The sequence below is a fragment of the Lytechinus variegatus genome, chromosome 1 (genome assembly GCF_018143015.1).
Source record: "Lytechinus variegatus isolate NC3 chromosome 1, Lvar_3.0, whole genome shotgun sequence".
NCBI classification, from domain to species: domain Eukaryota; kingdom Metazoa; phylum Echinodermata; class Echinoidea; order Temnopleuroida; family Toxopneustidae; genus Lytechinus; species Lytechinus variegatus.
The window spans coordinates 14,638,666-14,657,777 of record NC_054740.1 but is presented as its reverse complement, the minus strand read 5'-3'; the positions used below and the strand labels follow the sequence as shown (position 1 = coordinate 14,657,777).

At 35.9% G+C, this 19,112-nt stretch overlaps 2 protein-coding genes across 8 annotated transcripts in view; one reads left to right on the top strand and one right to left on the bottom strand.

Annotated features, from left to right (window-relative positions):
- Positions 1 to 610: 610 nt before the first annotated feature.
- Positions 611 to 14,154, bottom strand: LOC121406892 (crystallin J1A-like). Of its 3 annotated transcripts, none has more exons than XM_041597782.1 (8): positions 14,065 to 14,154; positions 10,623 to 10,736; positions 9,715 to 9,891; positions 5,002 to 5,197; positions 4,033 to 4,185; positions 3,094 to 3,287; positions 2,014 to 2,153; positions 611 to 1,348 (listed from the first exon to the last, which is right to left on the bottom strand). In XM_041597782.1, exons 2-6 carry the CDS (start codon positions 10,696 to 10,698, stop codon positions 3,095 to 3,097), a joined length of 795 nt encoding a protein of 264 aa, XP_041453716.1. In that variant the 5' UTR covers positions 10,699 to 10,736; positions 14,065 to 14,154; the 3' UTR covers positions 611 to 1,348; positions 2,014 to 2,153; position 3,094. The 3 variants fall into 3 exon arrangements, with proteins under 3 accessions (XP_041453716.1, XP_041453701.1, XP_041453708.1); XM_041597767.1 differs by lacking the exon at positions 14,065 to 14,154 and adding an exon at positions 13,674 to 13,763; XM_041597774.1 differs by lacking the exon at positions 14,065 to 14,154 and adding an exon at positions 13,674 to 13,763 and having other exon boundaries at positions 4,033 to 4,189; positions 5,006 to 5,197.
- The window catches only part of LOC121406858 (ankyrin repeat and LEM domain-containing protein 2-like), a 26,969-nt gene continuing 21,631 nt past the window's right edge, over positions 13,775 to 19,112 (top strand). For 2 of the 5 annotated variants that reach the window (XM_041597757.1, XM_041597732.1), the window contains exons 1-2: positions 13,775 to 14,008; positions 17,609 to 18,081. In XM_041597757.1, coding sequence (XP_041453691.1) covers positions 17,637 to 18,081 — 445 coding nt within the window. In that variant the 5' untranslated portion in view covers positions 13,775 to 14,008; positions 17,609 to 17,636. Of the gene's footprint in view, positions 14,009 to 14,087; positions 14,148 to 14,208; positions 14,231 to 14,297; positions 14,319 to 17,608; positions 18,082 to 19,112 lie in introns of those variants that run through there. The other 3 variants (XM_041597740.1, XM_041597744.1, XM_041597750.1) reach the window with 3 other exon arrangements.

Genomic DNA, 19,112 nt, shown 5'->3' with positions numbered 1-19,112 from the left:
TTTTACATATGAATTCATTATCACAACATTTAGTTGTTCTGGGATTTAATGAATGCCACAGTGCTCTTTTTAATGGCCTGAGATACTTATATTCATGTGGCTGCCCCCGTACTGGTTTCAGCTGGGTCTGCGCCTGGCTTCCCATGCCTTTTGTTGCGCCCTTGTGATTTCACTTTGAGCTACACACAACCGTATTAAACAACCAAAACAACTATTTCAATTTGAGTTTTGTCACTTTTGCAAAGATTTGATTTTGAGAGGGAGGATTTCCTTTGGTCTCTTTCAATCCCTTGGTTATCTATTGTCTACTTTTGACTGCCAAACATTAAGTTGTCCGCACAACAAGTTTTTCACAGCTCTGACTGATTAGAATAAATCTACATCAACTGTATATTACATTGGATTTTGTGTCCTTCATATCAAACTTGTAGCAGTCATAATCCATACTGCTAGAATGTGGCTTTGCCCTGAAAGTTCTGTGAATCTATACAACTTTGAGGTTCATAGACATTGCAAATGTCAAGTGTTGTGGCCCAATGGATTTAGTCTTCTGACTTTGAAACAGAGGGTCGTGGGTTCAAAGCCCGGTCATTACATATTTTTCTTCAGCAAAAAAATTGATCCACATTGTGCTAGACTAGATCTAGCTGAAGTAAATTGGAACCTGGCAGGAAACTATACCTTGAAATGCAATTGTGCTGTAAAAGGCTTGCTGGGCAAACGCAACCACATATCACTTTCGAAGCATAAAAAGACATTAAATGGTACAGGATATGTGATGTACAAGTGATGAAATATATTATTACTGTTATTATCAACTAATTTTGGCCATAACCAAGGCCATTCCGGCACAGAAAAGATAGCAATTACATCTCGATTGCCTCGTCACCTGAAATCAAGAGGTGTTTATATGTTATATGGCCTAGACTTTATATTTACTATAGTATCGTAACTAACACGGGTAGTCTAGATATATGTGTACATTATTTTTTTATAAGCATATAATGTTCATACATAAGTACACTTAATTGGATCAATTACAATTTTGCATTTATGAAAACAAGGCACATGAAATCTGTTATGATTATTTTATAATAATTATATATTTATCTCTGATAATATAAAACAGATTTATTTAGATTAAAAATTGACAACAAATGAAATTTTCAAACATAGATTTAAGAAACAAGCATTACGGATTGTGTTATGTACTTCTATTGTATTATTGGAATGAGAGATAAGTTTAATAATCCTTCCTAAGATCCTTCAGTTGTTCACAAAGTTCCATTGCTTTCTCGGTGCACAATGTCTTGGCTTTCCAATCCTCAGGAATGTTCTCCATGCCATTCTAGAATAAAAACCAAATTGAAATTGAAAGCAATGAACACAATGTAAAACAATTCCAAGTTCAAGTTATGTCTGGAAGTTGTTTCGCAAAGTGCGACCTTAAATCTCACCTTAACGTTACCAAAGCAAAAACAGTGTTTTAGGAAATGTATAATTTGTGGAATCGCCTAACCGATAAGAAAGGAATTCCATATCTGCTTTCCAGAAAGGGGCGCTGCAGTGTGAACATAGTGAATTTCCTACCATGGAGATATGTAAAGGATATTGTATCCTTTTATCAATCAGAAATTAATTATTTTTTTTTTGGGGGGGGTTAATATGAAGGTTATTTAATTTTTATTAAAAAGAAAATGCATGGAAGTATACTAAAGGCATACAATTATTGCTAAATACTTTGGAATAAATGCTGTAATATGACCCCCGTTGGAAATAAGCCTTTCAGCTTTCATGGGCTATCCTGTCAAGGTATTCTTAAGATTCATTGTAATCACCTGTGATATTCTTGATGAATAATTCAATTAATCAAGATTAGGGAAAAAAATTACTCATCATTGTATCAATGATTACTACATATTGAAATATTTTATCCTGGATATGGATGCAGAGTTGCAATGGGGTACATGGTGCTATTTTAAGTGGTTTTGACATTGTGGCTTTGTGACTCACCCGTGCTGCAAGACAAGCTCCTATGAATCCAGCACGGCTTGCGTTACAGCCCCCAGCCTTCAAGGTCAGTCGGATTCCCTCAGCATAGTCGGTGCTGTTAAACAGGGCATGTAGGGCGGACTGAAACGCCCCGGGCAAATCTGAAATAAAATCCAATCAACTTCTTACTTCAATGTGTGTAATAACATCTATGACCTGACCTTTGACCCAAAATTCCTATAAGATCGCTGTTACTCCCATATGCATATGCTGAGCCCTCAAACAGTTCTTTAGTTCTTTTGAGAACAATGTAGTAATAAAAATAATAGCGCCATCTATCTAGAAACAATTTATTCCAAGGCGCAATGTTATTATTATTATTACCCGGCTTTAGCTTGAGCTGCCTCTCAGCGCTCGTGCATTCAGTTCATTAACCCTACCTAGGCCGGGGAAGGGGGGGCCTCAGAGGCCCCCCCTCAACGTATCGCGCAATATTTTTGCCGCGCGAAAATTTTTGGACCGCGCCGCTCGCTGATTTTTTATTTTCAAGTCTTGCGCAATTTTTTCACCCGGGTACCTGGTTCCGAAATCACGTAACATTACATGTATGTAAGTGTATGTCAGACCGAAAATTGCTCAAAAACGTGATTTCGTTTACAAAGTCAATGCAAATTGTGTTTTCAACCAAAATTCATAAATGTATGATTATTTTTAGTTTTGCTGGTCTAAATGTATTTATTTCATGCTTTTTATGATCACAGAAGAGTCCCCAACAAATTATATTGGAAAAAATAATGAAAAACAAAAGGTCAAAAAACAAAGAAATACATGAGAAATTGCAAAAAACAATAAAATACATAAGAAAATGTACAGTGGGTGGAGTCTTAAAAATGGAATGAAGTGATCTGATTCTTTTCTTGCAATACAAGACTTTTTTTTCAATTAATAGGTGGTATTATTTCAGCCTTGGCCTATTTTCGACAACTACAAGTACAATGGCAGTTTCTTAATTAAAGGCTGGAAAACACAAAAATGCAAACTTTTTGAATATTTTCTTCAAATAAGAGATACAGAATATAGAATATTTGAAACCTAACTTACATCAGTTATTTTTGAAGACTTTGGTGGCTGCATTGAAGTGCGGAACAGTAAGGTTCCTCTTGACCTTCTCCAAGAATCCTATGACGGCCTTGTCTAAAGAATGTGGACATGTCCTGTTGGGATCTCTAAGCTCCTTGATGACATCATCTAGGACATTGCCATTGCTTCCGTTCAAGATGAAGTATTCCAGAATCCTGCATTGGATTAAAAGGAAATGAAAGAAATGTATCCATTATTTGGTGTGGGCATCATTGATATTTATACAATACCTTTGAAGTACAGTCAACTCTTCATTATAAGTTGATCTTCTATAAGTTGAATATTCACCCAAGTCAAATCAATTTTTAGACTTGATTGTGCAAAACATATTTTATTTACCTTCTGTTAGTCAAATTTCACCTACATCTACATGTAGAGCATATTCCCGAGGTCCCAAGAAATTTAACTTCAAGGGCAGACTACTATAGTTCTTATTTGCCTGGAGCAATAGCAAATGTTAATGTGTCAAAAGAACCAATACTAATACTTTGAATGTTGATTTACACCAGTCGTGAATTAAATTGATAGCAAAGCAAAGCTAAATGCTTGAGAAAAGTCTCATGAAGAATTTTATCAGTAGGTTTCATCGATATATGTTATATTTGTACGCTACTGCAAATTCTTGCATCCGATCGGTTGAGAGAAAATTAATCATTGCAGTCATTGGTCTTTCAGCGACTTCGCCGGAGGATCAGAGGTTTATAATAATCCTCCAAGACCAAGGTCTGGTAACACAAAGATTAGTGATTAATCTTACACTTGATTTTCATGATTGATTGTATATTGTAGTCAATGCAATCAAATGGAAAAGCTCTACGATCATCGTTAAGCTTTGTGTTACAGACCACAGGTCTTGCCTTTGATACTGAGTGGACTTTGTGCATTTCAAATTTCTTTCACCTAGCGGCTACCAGGCTGTGAACAATGGCTTCATCCGCTGTCATGGTAACGGAGACTGCTTCTTCCACCTTCTCTAGCATCTCTGGCTGGCCAGCATAGAGAGAAACGATGGGAACGACCTGGATGACAGCATGCATATCAGTCATATCATTGCTCCCTGTCATGAGAAAGTATATGAAAGACAAGACAGATATCAGTGTAAAGTCTGTAAGGACATACAGGGTGCTCAACAGTAAGTGAACCTCACGACCAGAATGAATATATTTATGACCATATTTAACCTGTTCAAGTTCGGCAAGTTTCAGATATCTAATTGAGAAGTCAGGTGGTAAAATTTTACATTCAATAAAGTTTGTTTCTCTTGGCTGACAGAACATTGCAGTGTTGTTGTTTCCATTCATCACTCAGCATGAAAGATTGCATTTTGTGATGGGGTTCACTAACTTTTAGCACAACTGTATATTATGTTCTTGTTTCTACATCACCCCTTTTGAAGCAGCATATAAATTACAAGACAATACATTAACAGCATATGTAGAAGCAAACAAAATTGATATAGGGTCTGTCTGGAGATTTTGGTACAAAATTGTGAAGTAACACTATTAAGTAATTCTGAAAACCATAAGCTTTAGCATTCCTATTGGCTGTCATGAAAAACTTAACTCAATAAATTTGCTTGGCAAAGAATTCAATCTGCTCTTCTCGAAATCATATTTCCTCCAGTTACAGCCTCCTGTTTGTGAACCCTCGACATAGCCACTACCAAATCTCATTTACACGAGGAAAGCACTAGTACATGTAGTAGCTATAAATACATCAATGCATATCTTACATCCAAGTCCTGTATCACAAAGCCTATTGACCGATTGTACAACTGATTTTCATGACTTATTGTACACTGTGGTCAGTGCTATCAATTATAATCATGTTAATGATCGTTTGCTATGCTTTTTGATACAAGACCCTGACCTACCTGTTTCCTCCTCCTTTGTTGCATATTTGACAAGGAAATCTTTGAGGACTTTGTCTCTCCATGGTCCGTGGATGGGAAAGTTTTTCTGGACGCCCGATTTGATCACAAACGCTGCATTCAGTTTATTTTCATACTTGGATTCGGGACCAAAGTAGCAATACTGAGTCGTAGCATAATCTTTTACGTCAAGACCTGAAATTAAATTCAATCAAGACCGGTTTAGTGACTGATTGTATTTGATGACGATGATGATGATGGTGTTGTTTTTGATGATAAAGGTGATGGCGATGTCTGTGATGATGATAGTGAAGAATAAGATGATGATGAGGGTGGTGATGATGAGGAGGATGCTGATAGTGATGATGATCAGGAGGAGGATGGTGATGATGATGTGAAGATGATGGTGGTGATGATGATGATGATGATGTAAAGATGGTGGTGGTGATGATGATGATGGTAATGATTACATGTACAACAATTATTTGAATTATTTATATAACTAAATTTTCAAACAAAATAATGAAATAAACATCATACATGAACAAGTGATAAACAAAGTACAATGATCATGAGAGTATATCATCAATCACCCCTACCCCTACTTGATTTTTCCAAAGGATACCCTACCCCCCCCCCCCCCTTCATAGATCCATTTTTGTCGTTCAGTTTTAAATAATGTGATTACATTGAGTCTGCAAGGATTGAGTGGTAGGTCATTTTATATTTTGTGAGGTGTAAAGCCCCTTTTACACCTTCACGGATGCAACACGGATCTCAGTCCGTGATGATCCGGGGTGCCAAATTTGTATTTTCCTAGCATTCCCGGAGTGAGTACGGAGTTAACTGGTTATTAACACGGATATGTACGGAAAAGTACGGAGTCTACAAGGATAGGCAAGGTAGCAATAGGGATCCTGTTTGATATGCTCCCGGAGCCAACACGGAATACCCGGATGATCACGGATGTTACTGGGTCTTTACACGGACCTTACCACTTCTTGTCGCCGGCATCTTGCTAGAATGAAGTTTCGTCCCTCTTTGCAGCATCTGGAGCATGCTCGTGCTTGGTTATGAATACGGACTATTGTTCATGTACGCAAACAATACAAACATTTGACCCCGGATAAAGCCGGTATCAACAAGGATCACCCGGTTCTTACAAGGAGCCTCCCGGATGCATTCGGTAGCTACACGGATGTACAAGGAGGCTACGAGGATGAACACGGAGGATTATCAGTCCGTGTACTCCGGGATGAAAAATTGAACATGTTCAATTTTTCTTCCGGACATGCCGGTACATCAAGGATGGCGCCGGATGAGTAGCCGGAGTGTACACGGTAGTCCCGGATTGTACACGGATGACCCCAGATTGACAATCCGGGATGATCTGTGTTGCTTCCGTGAAGGTGTAAAAGGGGCTTAACATATATTTAAGCCATAGAAATGCATGTAGGCCTACTTAACTTTAATATCTTAATGTCTAATGTTTAAATTTTTTCCCCTACATCCATGTACACTTCCTCTAAATACACTTCTACTTGGGAAAAAACAATATTTTTCCCCTCGTGTGGGGCGCGGGGGGGAACTTACATTGATGAGTGGATACCATGCGCAACCAAAAAAACACGTAAAAAGGATGTCTTTTTCAAGAAAGGGCATGTTACATATAGCAAGACTTTCCAATCTACTCAAGATATGCTTCTGATTGTCCAGCATGTCAACCTCTCCTGTGACCACCAGATCACGTTCAAAGGAAAACTCAACTCTCACAGAAGAAGTCATTAAGGATCTCCTACAGAACAAAGGCTTTATTGCATTGGTTCATGACTCAATTAACAAGAAGATTAGAGTCCTGGAAGAAACTATTGAAAAGCAGGAATCAGAGATAATGGACTTACAGATCAGCAAAGCTACCAAAGAAAAGGAAATAGAAGGCCTAAAGAAAAGAGTAAATGAGCAGACAGACAAGATGAAAGGGATCAGCCACAGCATCAACGCACAAGAACAATATTCACGTCGAAACTGTCTCCGATTTTTTGGATGTCCTGAGAGAAAAGGTGAAAGTACAGACAATATAGTGATGAAGATTGTCAAGGATACCCTCAAGGTCGACCTAAAGCTTGAAGACATAGAAAGAAGCCACCGAGTTGGTCCACCAGAGCAAGCTTCAGAAGCCGGATCGGCACTTAAATCACCACGCGGAATCATAGTGAAATTCAAGTCCTATCGAAAACGACAAGAAGTGATAGCAAACAGAAGAAAATTGAAAGGACAAAAAAGAGCGATAGTTGAAGATCTTACAACTACGAATCAAAAACTCCTGACCTCCACGAAAAATCATCCCGATGTTGAAGCTGCCTGGAGCAATGATGGTAGAATAATCGCTCTACTGAAAGGAAATGAACATAAGAAAAAGGTCATAAGAAATGAAGATGATCTGAGAAAACTATGAGAATAATAGAAAGTGGAAGAAAAACAAACTATTAAATCTCCTGGAAGGAACTTTCTCTTTATTTATAAAGTTAAAGTGAACTTTTACCATTCTCATTTTGTAAAACATTTTGTGATATATATTCCTCATTTGGAGTTAAAAAACTGTTGTCATTATTGTTACTTGTATTGATTGAAAATTTTATTATGTTATGCTGTTCAATCATATTTTTGTATTGTATTGTTTTATATGTCAAACTTCTCAAAGTTTACATTTTTGTGATTTTAATGTGATGAAAGGACTTATGAACCAACTTTCGTCTTTTTTTTATTACATATACACGAGTTGTTACAATATTACAATATGCAAAGCTGCAATCCTCTTCTTTATATATTTCTTAAGTATTTTATTCAGAGTCTATGATAACATCAAAGTAAACACATTTTTATATATATGAGTAATCCTCTTGTTGATCTTGATCCAGAACTTAATGTAAACTGTTTATCAAATGCATATACTTCTAATTATTATACACCGTCAGAGTTCAATGTACATTTTCAAAATAATAATGAATTCAGTCTGATACATTTCAATGCGCGTAGTCTTCATAAAAACTTTGATAGCATTTCAGATTTCTTGTCTACTCTAGAAAATAGGTTTTCGGTAATAGCCATATCAGAAACATGGATATCCGGCACACCTTTAATTCCATTTCACTTAGATGGTTATGATTTTGTAAACTTTGATAGAATAACAGGCAGAGGTGGTGGCGTTTGTTTTTTCATTGAAACTAATATAAATTTCTCTGTAAGAAATGACATTTTTCTGTCTGCAGATACAGAAACATGTGAATACTTATTTATTGACTTATTTAGACATGAAAAGGATAATTTGACCATAGGTGTTTTTTATAGAAAGCCAAGTACTGATGTTATATCATTCATTAATTTTTACTCTCAAACTCTTAGCATACTTGGTAATGATAAGAGAGACATTATCATGACAGGGGATTTTAATATTGATATGATGAAAGAAAAAGAAGATAACACAAATTCGTTTTTAAATACGAACTCTTCTTTTGGTCTACATCCTGTCATTAATCAACCCACCCGTATTACTTTAAATACAGCATCTCTTATTGATAATATTTTCTTAAACGCCTTTGCAATAAATGTGGAAAGTGGTATTTTTTCTGTTGATATAACTGATCATTTACCTGTATTTCTTATATTAAATAAAACTGACTTGCTTTCAAATAATCAGCAAAGGACCGATAACACATATAGACGTAAAATTACTGATGCTGGTGTGAGAAATTTACAAAAAGAACTTTATGATACTGATTGGTCATCAGTGTATTCTTGCAATGAAGTAAATAGTGCCTATGATATATTTTTGAATAAGTTTAACATTTTGTATGATAAAAATTTGCCTTTGATTTTCCAAAAGAAGAAGAAAACGTTTATACGTAAGCCATGGATTACTCCTGAATTATTAAGAGACATCAGAAAGAAAAATACATTATATAAAAAATTCCTTAACAATCGATCAACTTTTACTGAAACAAAGTATAAAAAGCAAAGAAATATAACTAATAATTTATTACGTCATGCTAAAAAGAAGTATTTCTGCGAAAAAATATCAAAAAATAAAATGATATCAAAGGTACCTGGTCTATCATAAATAAACTTCTCTGTAAACGCAAACGTAGTCTACCACAATATATTATATGTAATGATAAAAAAATTGATGACCCACAGTATATTGCAAATGAATTTAATAGTTACTTTGTAAATTGTTGTACCAATATTTTAAGATCATCTGAGAATACTGCTGTAACTGATGAGTACACTTTATATCTAAGTAACTCATTCAATAACTCACTGTTTTTAAAACCCATTACTGAATCAGAGATTATAGAAATCACCAAATCACTCAAAAAAGGCAACTCTTGTGGATTTGATGGCATTAATATTAATGTTGTAAAGAAAATCATATATTCTATTGTAAAACCTTTGTATCACATATTTAATCTGTCTATATCATCAGGTAATGTTCCCGACAAATTAAAGATTGCTAAAATTGTACCAGTTTTGAAGAAACTCTAAGCGAGGGAGCAAAGCCATTGCAGTTTGTCATTAGGGCACTGAACATTGTATTTTGTAAAGTGAAATTGAAGGGCATAGTGCACACTTAAGGTGAATTTTGTGAACATTTTCAGTAAGAAATATAAGATTTCTAGGTGGCAACTTTAAACCTTCCCCCCCGCTCCCATTACCTTTACATCTCACGAGCGATTCAAGAAGAGCCATGACCTGATCTCCATAACATGTATTCTTGCCAGTGTCGATGCGGTAGTAGGGATTCGCCGAGGGGAAGCGAAATTCTGGATATTCAAGAGCCGACAGAATGGCCTGCAATTTGCCGAGGTTGTATATCCAATGAATAGGTTGAGCTAGAAAATCAAAACATATTAAACAAAATGAAGAAGAGGTACAGGTAGAAATAAAAGTATTGGCCTAAATATTTTTATTATTTACATGTATCATCATCACTGTCAGCACCTCTATGTTTATCAATGATGATGATAATAATGATAACAATAATAATAACAATAATAATAATAATAGTAGTAATAATAATAATAACCTACAATTATAATGACAATATAAAAAGACAATAACAATAACAAAACTTGATAATAATCATCATGATATTATAATGAATTCAGTCAACTCCTACATGTATAAAAAATAATGTACATGTAACGAACAATACTGTTGAATGAACGACTATCTCCTCCTGAAATATTTTCAGCATTAATAAACCACCTTTAAGTGTATACAGTGATAATTTTCTAGCTGCCATAATAACACTTTGATTGTGGTCATCATTTGAAAAGAGAAAAAATTGCATCCTTTATAAAACAAATAGTGCCTTTTAAAATGATTTTGATACTGTAATGCTTTTCAATATTCATGGTTCTAGTCAACAGTGCAAACCTGATCTTTGGAAGAAAATCCCCTATTTGAACCAGCAAATTTTTCAGATATGTGCTGACATCATAAAATCATAAAAAGGTCCTTTCCCTTTTCTAATTCTAGATCAAGTCAGTCAGCATACTAAGATGATCTTGTCTAAAAAAATGTCACCCATTCAAGCTAAACATTAAAAATCTGAGCATACCTGCGGCATCGCCACAAAGGCACCCTATCACAGCAGCTGCTGACCTCTCCTTAGTATTAGACATGGTTTCAGTCATTTCCTCTCAGCATTTCCTTGGATCGTTAATTTCGTATTCTGAAAATTTGAAAAGGAATTTACAAGTCACATGATAAACAATAAACAGGCAACATAACAAATTGCCAAATCCCATTGCTAAATCTAGCAATACCCACCCCTAAAAAATTAATCAAACATAAAAACATCATAGTCTACTACATGTAAGCTAGGCCAGGGTCTATAAGTCTAGCTTGTGCATAAAAAGCCATAACATTAGGCCTAAAAAGGATCAATAGATCTAGTTCTAACTGGTCTACTTAACACAAATCTTGGAAATCAACAACACATACGATACTGGGGCCTGTTTCTCAACACCGCAGAGCTACCAAGTCTCACGCATTATGCGTGAGACTCAAGCATTTTGGACTCTTGTTCATCCCCTCAAATTTCTGTCTCACGCAACTATCACAGCCTATCCCCATATACATTGTACACAATGTCTGTGATCTCAACTCAGATTCACAGAAAATCTCACACATAGCTGGTCTTTGAACTTGGCATCCCTGACACCGTCATAAGTCTAACTTCTTGACTAAATTGGAGATAGTGAGCTACTTGTCCGCTAACCGTTCACAAAGCCCTCTTTACCAAGATCGGGTACAACAACCTCACTAAATATTTATGACGCCTCCGAACCTGTCATAACTTCTTTCTTAATGACTTCTTTCTTAATTAATAAATTAATTTCTTAATTTATCAGTCTGACTTGAAATGGGAAAGTCATATATCAGACCTTTTATGTCGTAGTAATAAAAAGCTCTATATGCTTCGTTGTCTCAAAACGTATAAATTACCACTTTGCGATTTAATAACAGTATATAAGGGTTACATTAGGCCAATTTTGGATTATGGAGTACCAGTTTTTAACGGAAACCTAACACAAAACCAAGTTTCCTGTTTAGAACGTATTCAGTCAAGAGCATGCAAAATTACGCACGGTGAAAAATACACTAATTATACCGATGCTTTAGAAGTGTGTTCTTTACAATCTTTATCTGAAAGACGAAAACAATTGTGTATGAACTTTGCTGTATCCCTTGCCAACAGCCCACTTTGTAACCATTGGCTACCTATGAACAACGATGTTGATTACTCATTGAGGAAGACTTAAATATCGTCAGTTTCATTGTAAAACCAAATGTTTCCAAAACAGCCCATTACCTTACTTTATAAATTTATTAAACGCTAACTTGAAATAAGTTTGTGTTCTTTGATATAGCTAGTTACCCGGTTGATATACATAGGTCTACAAACATCTACTGTGCAAGTTGTGTTTTGCTAATATATCGCGACTAATACTAATTTATTATTATTAGCTCACAAGCTTCAGATGAAAATTTTACAATTTTTAGAACTTTTTAACTCAAACACAATTGAATAGGTTTACAGGTTTTTATTAGTCATGATTTTAATGCATGTTTTTCACATTGTAACAACTAAACAATGTTTTTTATGCCAATATTTTACTTATTTTTATTAAGATTTCTCATGTGGTGGAAGATGTGTTATTTTACAAACTGCGTCATTCTTCAAATTTTAAGTAATCGTTCTCAGGATTGAGCAGGACAGTTTCTTGGGACGGGCGACCACTCATCCCCCCCCCTTGGTTCTTCTTTTTTTTTTTATCTGTATGCTTAATGAGTGCAAGGTGTGAGGGGTGACTGCTGGGTTGGTGGGTGCAGTTGTTTGATTTAACGTGCTTATGGTTGTTGGATGAATGAGGAGTGTGCTATGAATGTGAATGTTTTTTTTTGTAAGAGATTGTTTGTCGGCCCTATTAATGCATAGCTCCAGTGGGGTTAGCTAACCCTAAGTTCCGCCTGAGCGATGGATTTGAATAACCAATTCCATTGCCCAGGTTGAATGGTGTTGTTGAGGGATTGGCATTCCCTGGCTGGAGCTGTGCATTGAACTTGACTGCTCGCTCGTCCCCATCTCCTGTCTTTAGTTCTTTTGATACTTGCTTAAATCTATGTTTTTATTGTTTGAATTTGAGTGGCGATGTTTGTCAATAAGCATTCTTCCACCACCACCACCTTTCAGTCTTCTATTTGTTCTTTTGTTAAGTTGCATTATATTCTCTTAATCATTTCAAGTTTTTATGTTTTTAAATCATCTATTTATACATGTATATACCTGTAAATTGTACACAATTCAGCCTTTTGGCTGCAACGTGCAATGATTTTGAATAAAACCTTTTCAATTTTAGTGTCATCAAGTGGGTAGACTATGACATGCAAAAGTGCCAAGAAATTTGAAAATTATAATCTTACGTAATCAATCATAGTGGTTGAAATTACATCCCAAAATAAGTGGGATAATGCATTCAATGATCATTGTAATACAAAGTAACTATAAAAACTGTTGGTAAAACGCCACAAAACCATTCATTTTGAAATAGTAAAATGATTTAATCGATAAAAATTCTACCACGTCCACAATTGATTTTTTAGTCATGAAATAAATTATTCATAATTCCATTTTTCAGCAATTGAATGCCCCAGTCTTCATGGTCTAAGTATGTATGATGTACCTGTACTATTATTCTTAAAACATGTAATTCCCAATTCATCACAATATTTGCAATTTTGTCATAATTTTTCTTTTTGAAAATTATGTTATTTTGTGACAAAGGCTATGTCTCGTCTGCTCTTTTTACTGTGATAGTATCGATATCAAGGTATTTTAGTTAGGAAGCCTTTCGTGAAACAGGTTTAGTAAGATTGGAACTAACTCCGTGGTTTGTGGATAAAGATATGATTAACTTGTCCAGGTGTTGAGAAACAGGCCCCAGGTACTATATGCAACCTTGGCTTGTTTTGTTGTTCATAGAATTAGAAATTAGAATAGGCCTAGCTAGATCTAGTTCAAATTATATCTATTGCACACGAAGCCTTTTGAAGTTCTGTCTGCCTGACTTATCTGAGAAGGAGTGAAATTAGAAACAGACAGAACTTGTTTTAGAGTCCAACTCCAAGGCAGCTAAATGATCTGGATCAAAATATCTGCATTATCAGCTCAGGATCCTGGCTGTGGAACCTCGTTGGTCTGAGCAGCGCTAGCGCTGCCTCAATGTCAATGAGCTCCAGGCCAGGGTTAGGGCCAGGCCCAGGGACGCGCCGGCGCGGCACTTCGCTGCGCTTCGCTTCCTGAGCTTACGGGGAATTCCCAAGCAAAGACTGGAGCGAAGCTTCCACTTCCAAGTTCTACATGTAGGAAAAGCTTGTATGCATTAGTTGCAAAGTCCTCAAGATATTCATCATATGACCGACCATCATTGTAACTTCAAGGTAATATCTGTAATTTTTTTTGGAGATCTCTAAATTAACCCCACTTAGTGACTTACCCAGAACTTCAGCCGATGGTGCGTTGCAATTACAGAATGTGGACAAGCGGAATTGTGCTTCGGTCCGATACATTCATTTTCAGGTTAGGGTCTACTTAAAGCTAAACTTTAAGCCAAAGGTGGAATCACGGCGTCGCGTCTTCGACTTCGAGCCGATGCATATATGGTATTGGTCATAGCACTCATTCTATGAACAAGGTTATGATATAACCTTGTTCTCTGCTACTAAGTTACTCCCTGTGTGGTGAAATAAGGTTGGAAAAGTTTGGCTTATTTTTTCTTTGGCCCAATGCTTATTTTTTTACACTGTCAGCTCAGTTTCCATTACATATCCTTACGTAAATTTGATTCTTTAGACTTTAATTTTTTTTTTGTTTTGATCGGCGACTCCGATTCAATCCGCATCAACAAATACAATGATTTTACATTTGCTCATTTGCACGGTTCGCACCCTTTTGAAACCGACCACCTGCGATAAACTAATTTTATGTTTTGACTCTTCCAAATCAGTTCTTTGAGTTTGATGTCAAAAATAATGCTAGATGATCGTGTCACTACTTCCACTGCGAGCTCCGGCACATGATTCAACGATTGACGGCAGATATTTGTTCTAAAGCTGTTTCCTAACTGATTTCTTGCCTTCTTGGTCTCCCTCTTACGTCCCTGGTATGCGTACATGTATGAACAACTGTTTTTGGCAGGGTTCGGGCTTAGTCAAAACAATTTTGATAAATTCTAACTAAATTTATATCTTTTCCCCCTTCTTTTTCTCTTGTAAAATCAATTCTTGCTGTTCCTGTGGACACTGCGCCTACTCTCCCGTGCGTATCGCTTGCAATAATTTTAGGCAGTGTATACAGCCATAATTTTAATGCATGCAAGGTGGTCGGTTTCAAAAGATGTCGATATTTGGTGGTCTCACTAGGCCCCGTTTCACTATACTCCAATCGGCCCTCTTCGACTTCGCATGCAGAGCTACCAAGTCTCACGCATTATGCGTGAGACTCCAGCATTTTGGACTCTTGTTCATCCCCTCAAATCTCTGTCTCACGCAACTATCACAGCCTATCCCCATATACATTGTACACAATTTTTGTGATCTCACTCAAATTCACAGAAAATCTCACGCATAGCTGGTCTTTGAACTTGGCATCTCTGCGCATGTGAAATATTTTGGTCATTTGGAGAAGGTATTGAATTATCGAACATTTTATTTGATGGGAAAAGTTGAGAAAACAACATACCGGTACATGTATAATCAATCAGCTATTTTGACCATATTTTATTATTTTTAGAAATATTATGACTTTGAAAATATGTTTTTTGACCATTTTAATAATAACGTTTTATTTATTTACCAAGGGTAGCCGCTTCAGTTAGGAAACTGCTCTACCAGCGGGCCTTGCATAACATTTTGTTATTATTACCCTTCTCCAATCTAAATGATGAGTGCCTAGCAAGAAGGCAGAAGGTCCCATTTTTTATAAGTCTTTGGTATGACTGCCGATGATCGAACCCACGACCTCCTGTTCATGAGGCACACGCTCTACCACTGAGCCACCATGCCCACTTATTTTTTATTCAAGTTCGCTTTTTGGAAGGATGTTGCAAATTTTTGAGCGTATGAAATTATTTTCTGATGTGTACGATGTGCGCGTTTGATAATACAAGGCCGGTCGGTAATATACATGTACGATCACTTACTATACAAATATAATTCCTGGAGCTCAGACTCGAATCTCAACATGGGGTTTTGATATTGCATGCATGTAGGTCTATATTGATTAACATTTTTAAGTCTCAAATATATTATTATTTAGGCCTAGACCACTCATTCACTCTATTATACAAATTATGATATGTGAAAATTAAAAGATGCAGGATAACTGCACAAGACTCAAGCTCAAGCGTAACATCTGCATTGTTTTGAACCTAACATAAATGTAACTTTAAATTGGTATCTATTCATGCTTGGATAATCAGAAGGTTTTCTTTGCATTGCAGTGATGTAAATTTTGATAATTTTGCCAAATTAAAGCATGACTGCTATGAGTAAACCCAGTCTTACCCAGATGTCAATGATTATGATGTTATAATCAGGATGAGTTGGTAAACATATTTGCAAATACCCTTTTCAACGAAATTAGTGTGAATTTCGATGCTGTTTATTAATCAATTATGTTATGATAAAATTATTGTCAAGGTGGTTTGAAATGGATTTTAACCCAAGGATATTTATGACATCATTGACATCTGGATTCATGCCTTTTACATTTTTTTCTCACACGGTACATGTAGAATCATTCTATAATTCAGCCACAATCATCACTCTGAAAGTGGGTATCAACGAGAGGACAAGACAAAGAAGTTCCAATTTGCCACATAAATTTATGTGCAACTAGATCTAGATCTAAGTGCCTAGCTAGTTACTTATTACTAGGCTAACCTTAGTCTAATGTTAAACCTTAGTTTATGACCACTTGACGATAACATTTCCATTATATTTGCTGCAGCAGTGCAGGTGATTGCTTCAAGTTCAATTATTATTTGCATTTTATTCTTTGAGGCTGTGACTACATGTTGTTTAGCATTTCTGTAGCATTTATTGGGGTAAGGGTGATTGCAGGTATTCTTTGAATTCAGATTCAGTCATTTCTGTAGATCTTATGTCAAAACAACAAAGAAAGGTGATTCTATATTCACTTGTGGTGCATGTTGCATGATGTCACACATTCGGTAAATAGCCAATTCGTCCACTCACCACATGATCTACCTTCATTTAGTCTAATGCCATTCCGTCCATCAACATTTCATCATTTGTTCCAATAGCCATTTTGTCTAATCACCAGTTCGTCTATTACCATTTCGTCTAATATACAGTTGGTCTAATACCCAGTACCCATTTTCTTTTCCTTCATTTTGCACAATTAACACTTGAGTTTAATTAGATCGAATGGTATATGGACTAAATAGCTATTGGACCAACTGGTTATTAGATGGAATGGCATTAGACTAAATGAAAGTAGACCACGTGGAGAGAGGACGAACTGATGGTAGAACAAATGATAGTAGACGAGTCAGTAATTGGACAAATTGACATTACACGAATTGGAAATAAACCACACATTCATATGGCCTATGGGCAGTTAGGCTACTTCTCAAATAGTCTGGGGCTTAAGTTCAGTCTACTATCAATTTGGTCTACTAGATTCATTTGGTGTAATACCCACTTACATGTATTCTTATTCTCATTTAGTCTAATGCCCAGTTGGTCTAATTTCCACTTTGTCTGCTTATCATTTTTTAATCAAATGAAAACCTGGTTCATTTAACAGTTTATCTAACCATATATATTTATGGTGTTGGACCAAGTGGACAAAATGGATAGAGCATAATTGGAAATAAGACAAAATGGTAAATTTGCCAAATGACATAGCGATTGGACCAACTGATTTTAGGTGAAATAAGAGTAGACAATGTATGTTGAGACAAAAGGGAAAGAAGACAAAGTGGCAATATACCAATGTCACCTTGTATTTTTCAGGAACCTTTGATGTAGATCATCCTGCAGGATGGATGCCCTCCTTGAGGAACTCAGCTCTCTCTCCGATGCCGATCTGTGCCAAGAACTGAAATCAGCCGGACTTCCCTTCGGAGGCATCTCAAAGTCCACCCGGAAGTTCTTTGTGAAGAGACTTGCTACCCACAAGCTCAAAGAACAAGGCTCTGGAAATGATGAACCCCAAACAAGATTAGACAAGGTCGAAGGACAGGAGAAACCATGTGCCTTGGAAGATAGCAAGAAGGAGGCCCATGCAAAGACTGGACCAACATCAGAGAAGAAAAAGAATTGTGACCCAGTAACAAATGGTGATACAAGTAGCAAGGGAGCAGTTGGTGATGAAGTTGTGGCTGGGAATCAGTCTACATCATTTGTTAAAGGCGAAATTATCTACGTGGTTTGTATTCCTGTACAAGATGGGAATGTTCAGAATGGGGACTCAAGCGTTGGTTCAGGTAAATCAGAAATAAAAAAATAGTTTTATGGCAAAATAGGTTTCCCATACAGGAAAAAAAAATGAAAGACAAACACCCACACACAAGGTCAAGTGTCTATTGCAAATTACTTTTAAGGAGTTTATGTTATTTCGTTAAAAATATAAAATATTCATGACTGCATTCTGATTTTTAGCTCATCCGGCCCGAAGGGCAAGATGAGCTTATGCCATGGCGTGGCGTCTGTCGTCCGTCCACAATTTCAAAATGCTACTATTTCGCCATTTCAAGTCCAATTTCAATTCTGTTTGCTTTATATGATAGCACTAGGTGGGACATTCAAAACTTCTACACAGAATTTTGAAATTCATTAAATATGCTAATTTATGCGCATGTTTCAAAATTCACAAAAAATGCTACTTCTTCTTTATTTGTTGACCGATTTTGATTTTTTTGCTTCCATCTGGTAGAACTTCATGAGGTACACCAAACTTCTACACAGAATTTTGAAATTTTGACCAGAACAATTTTTATGCTAATTTATGCGAAATTGATTTATGCGTATTTTTAAAAATTCACATAAAATGCTTCTTCTTCTTTAATTGTTGACCGATTTTTATTTTTTTCTCCTTCCATCTTGTAGAACTTTATGAGGTTCACCAAACTTAGACACAGATTTTTGAAATTTTCTGTAGAAAATTACTTATGCTAATTTATGCAAAATTTATTCAGAAATCACAGAAAATGCCTCTTCTTCTTTATTTGTTGACAGATTTTGATATTTTTTCTTCTATCTGGTAGAACTTCATGAGGCCCACCAAACTTCTACACAGAATTTTGAAAATTTTCAGTAGAAAATTATTCATGCTAATTTATGCAAAATGTATTCATAAGTCACAGAAAATTCCTCTTTTTCTTTATTTGTTGACAAATTTTGATTTTTTTTCTTCCATCTGGTAGAGCTGCATGAGGTTCACCAAACTTGTACACAAAATTTTGAAATTTTGTCTGGAAAATTATTTATTCTAATTTATGTAAATTTATTCATAAAT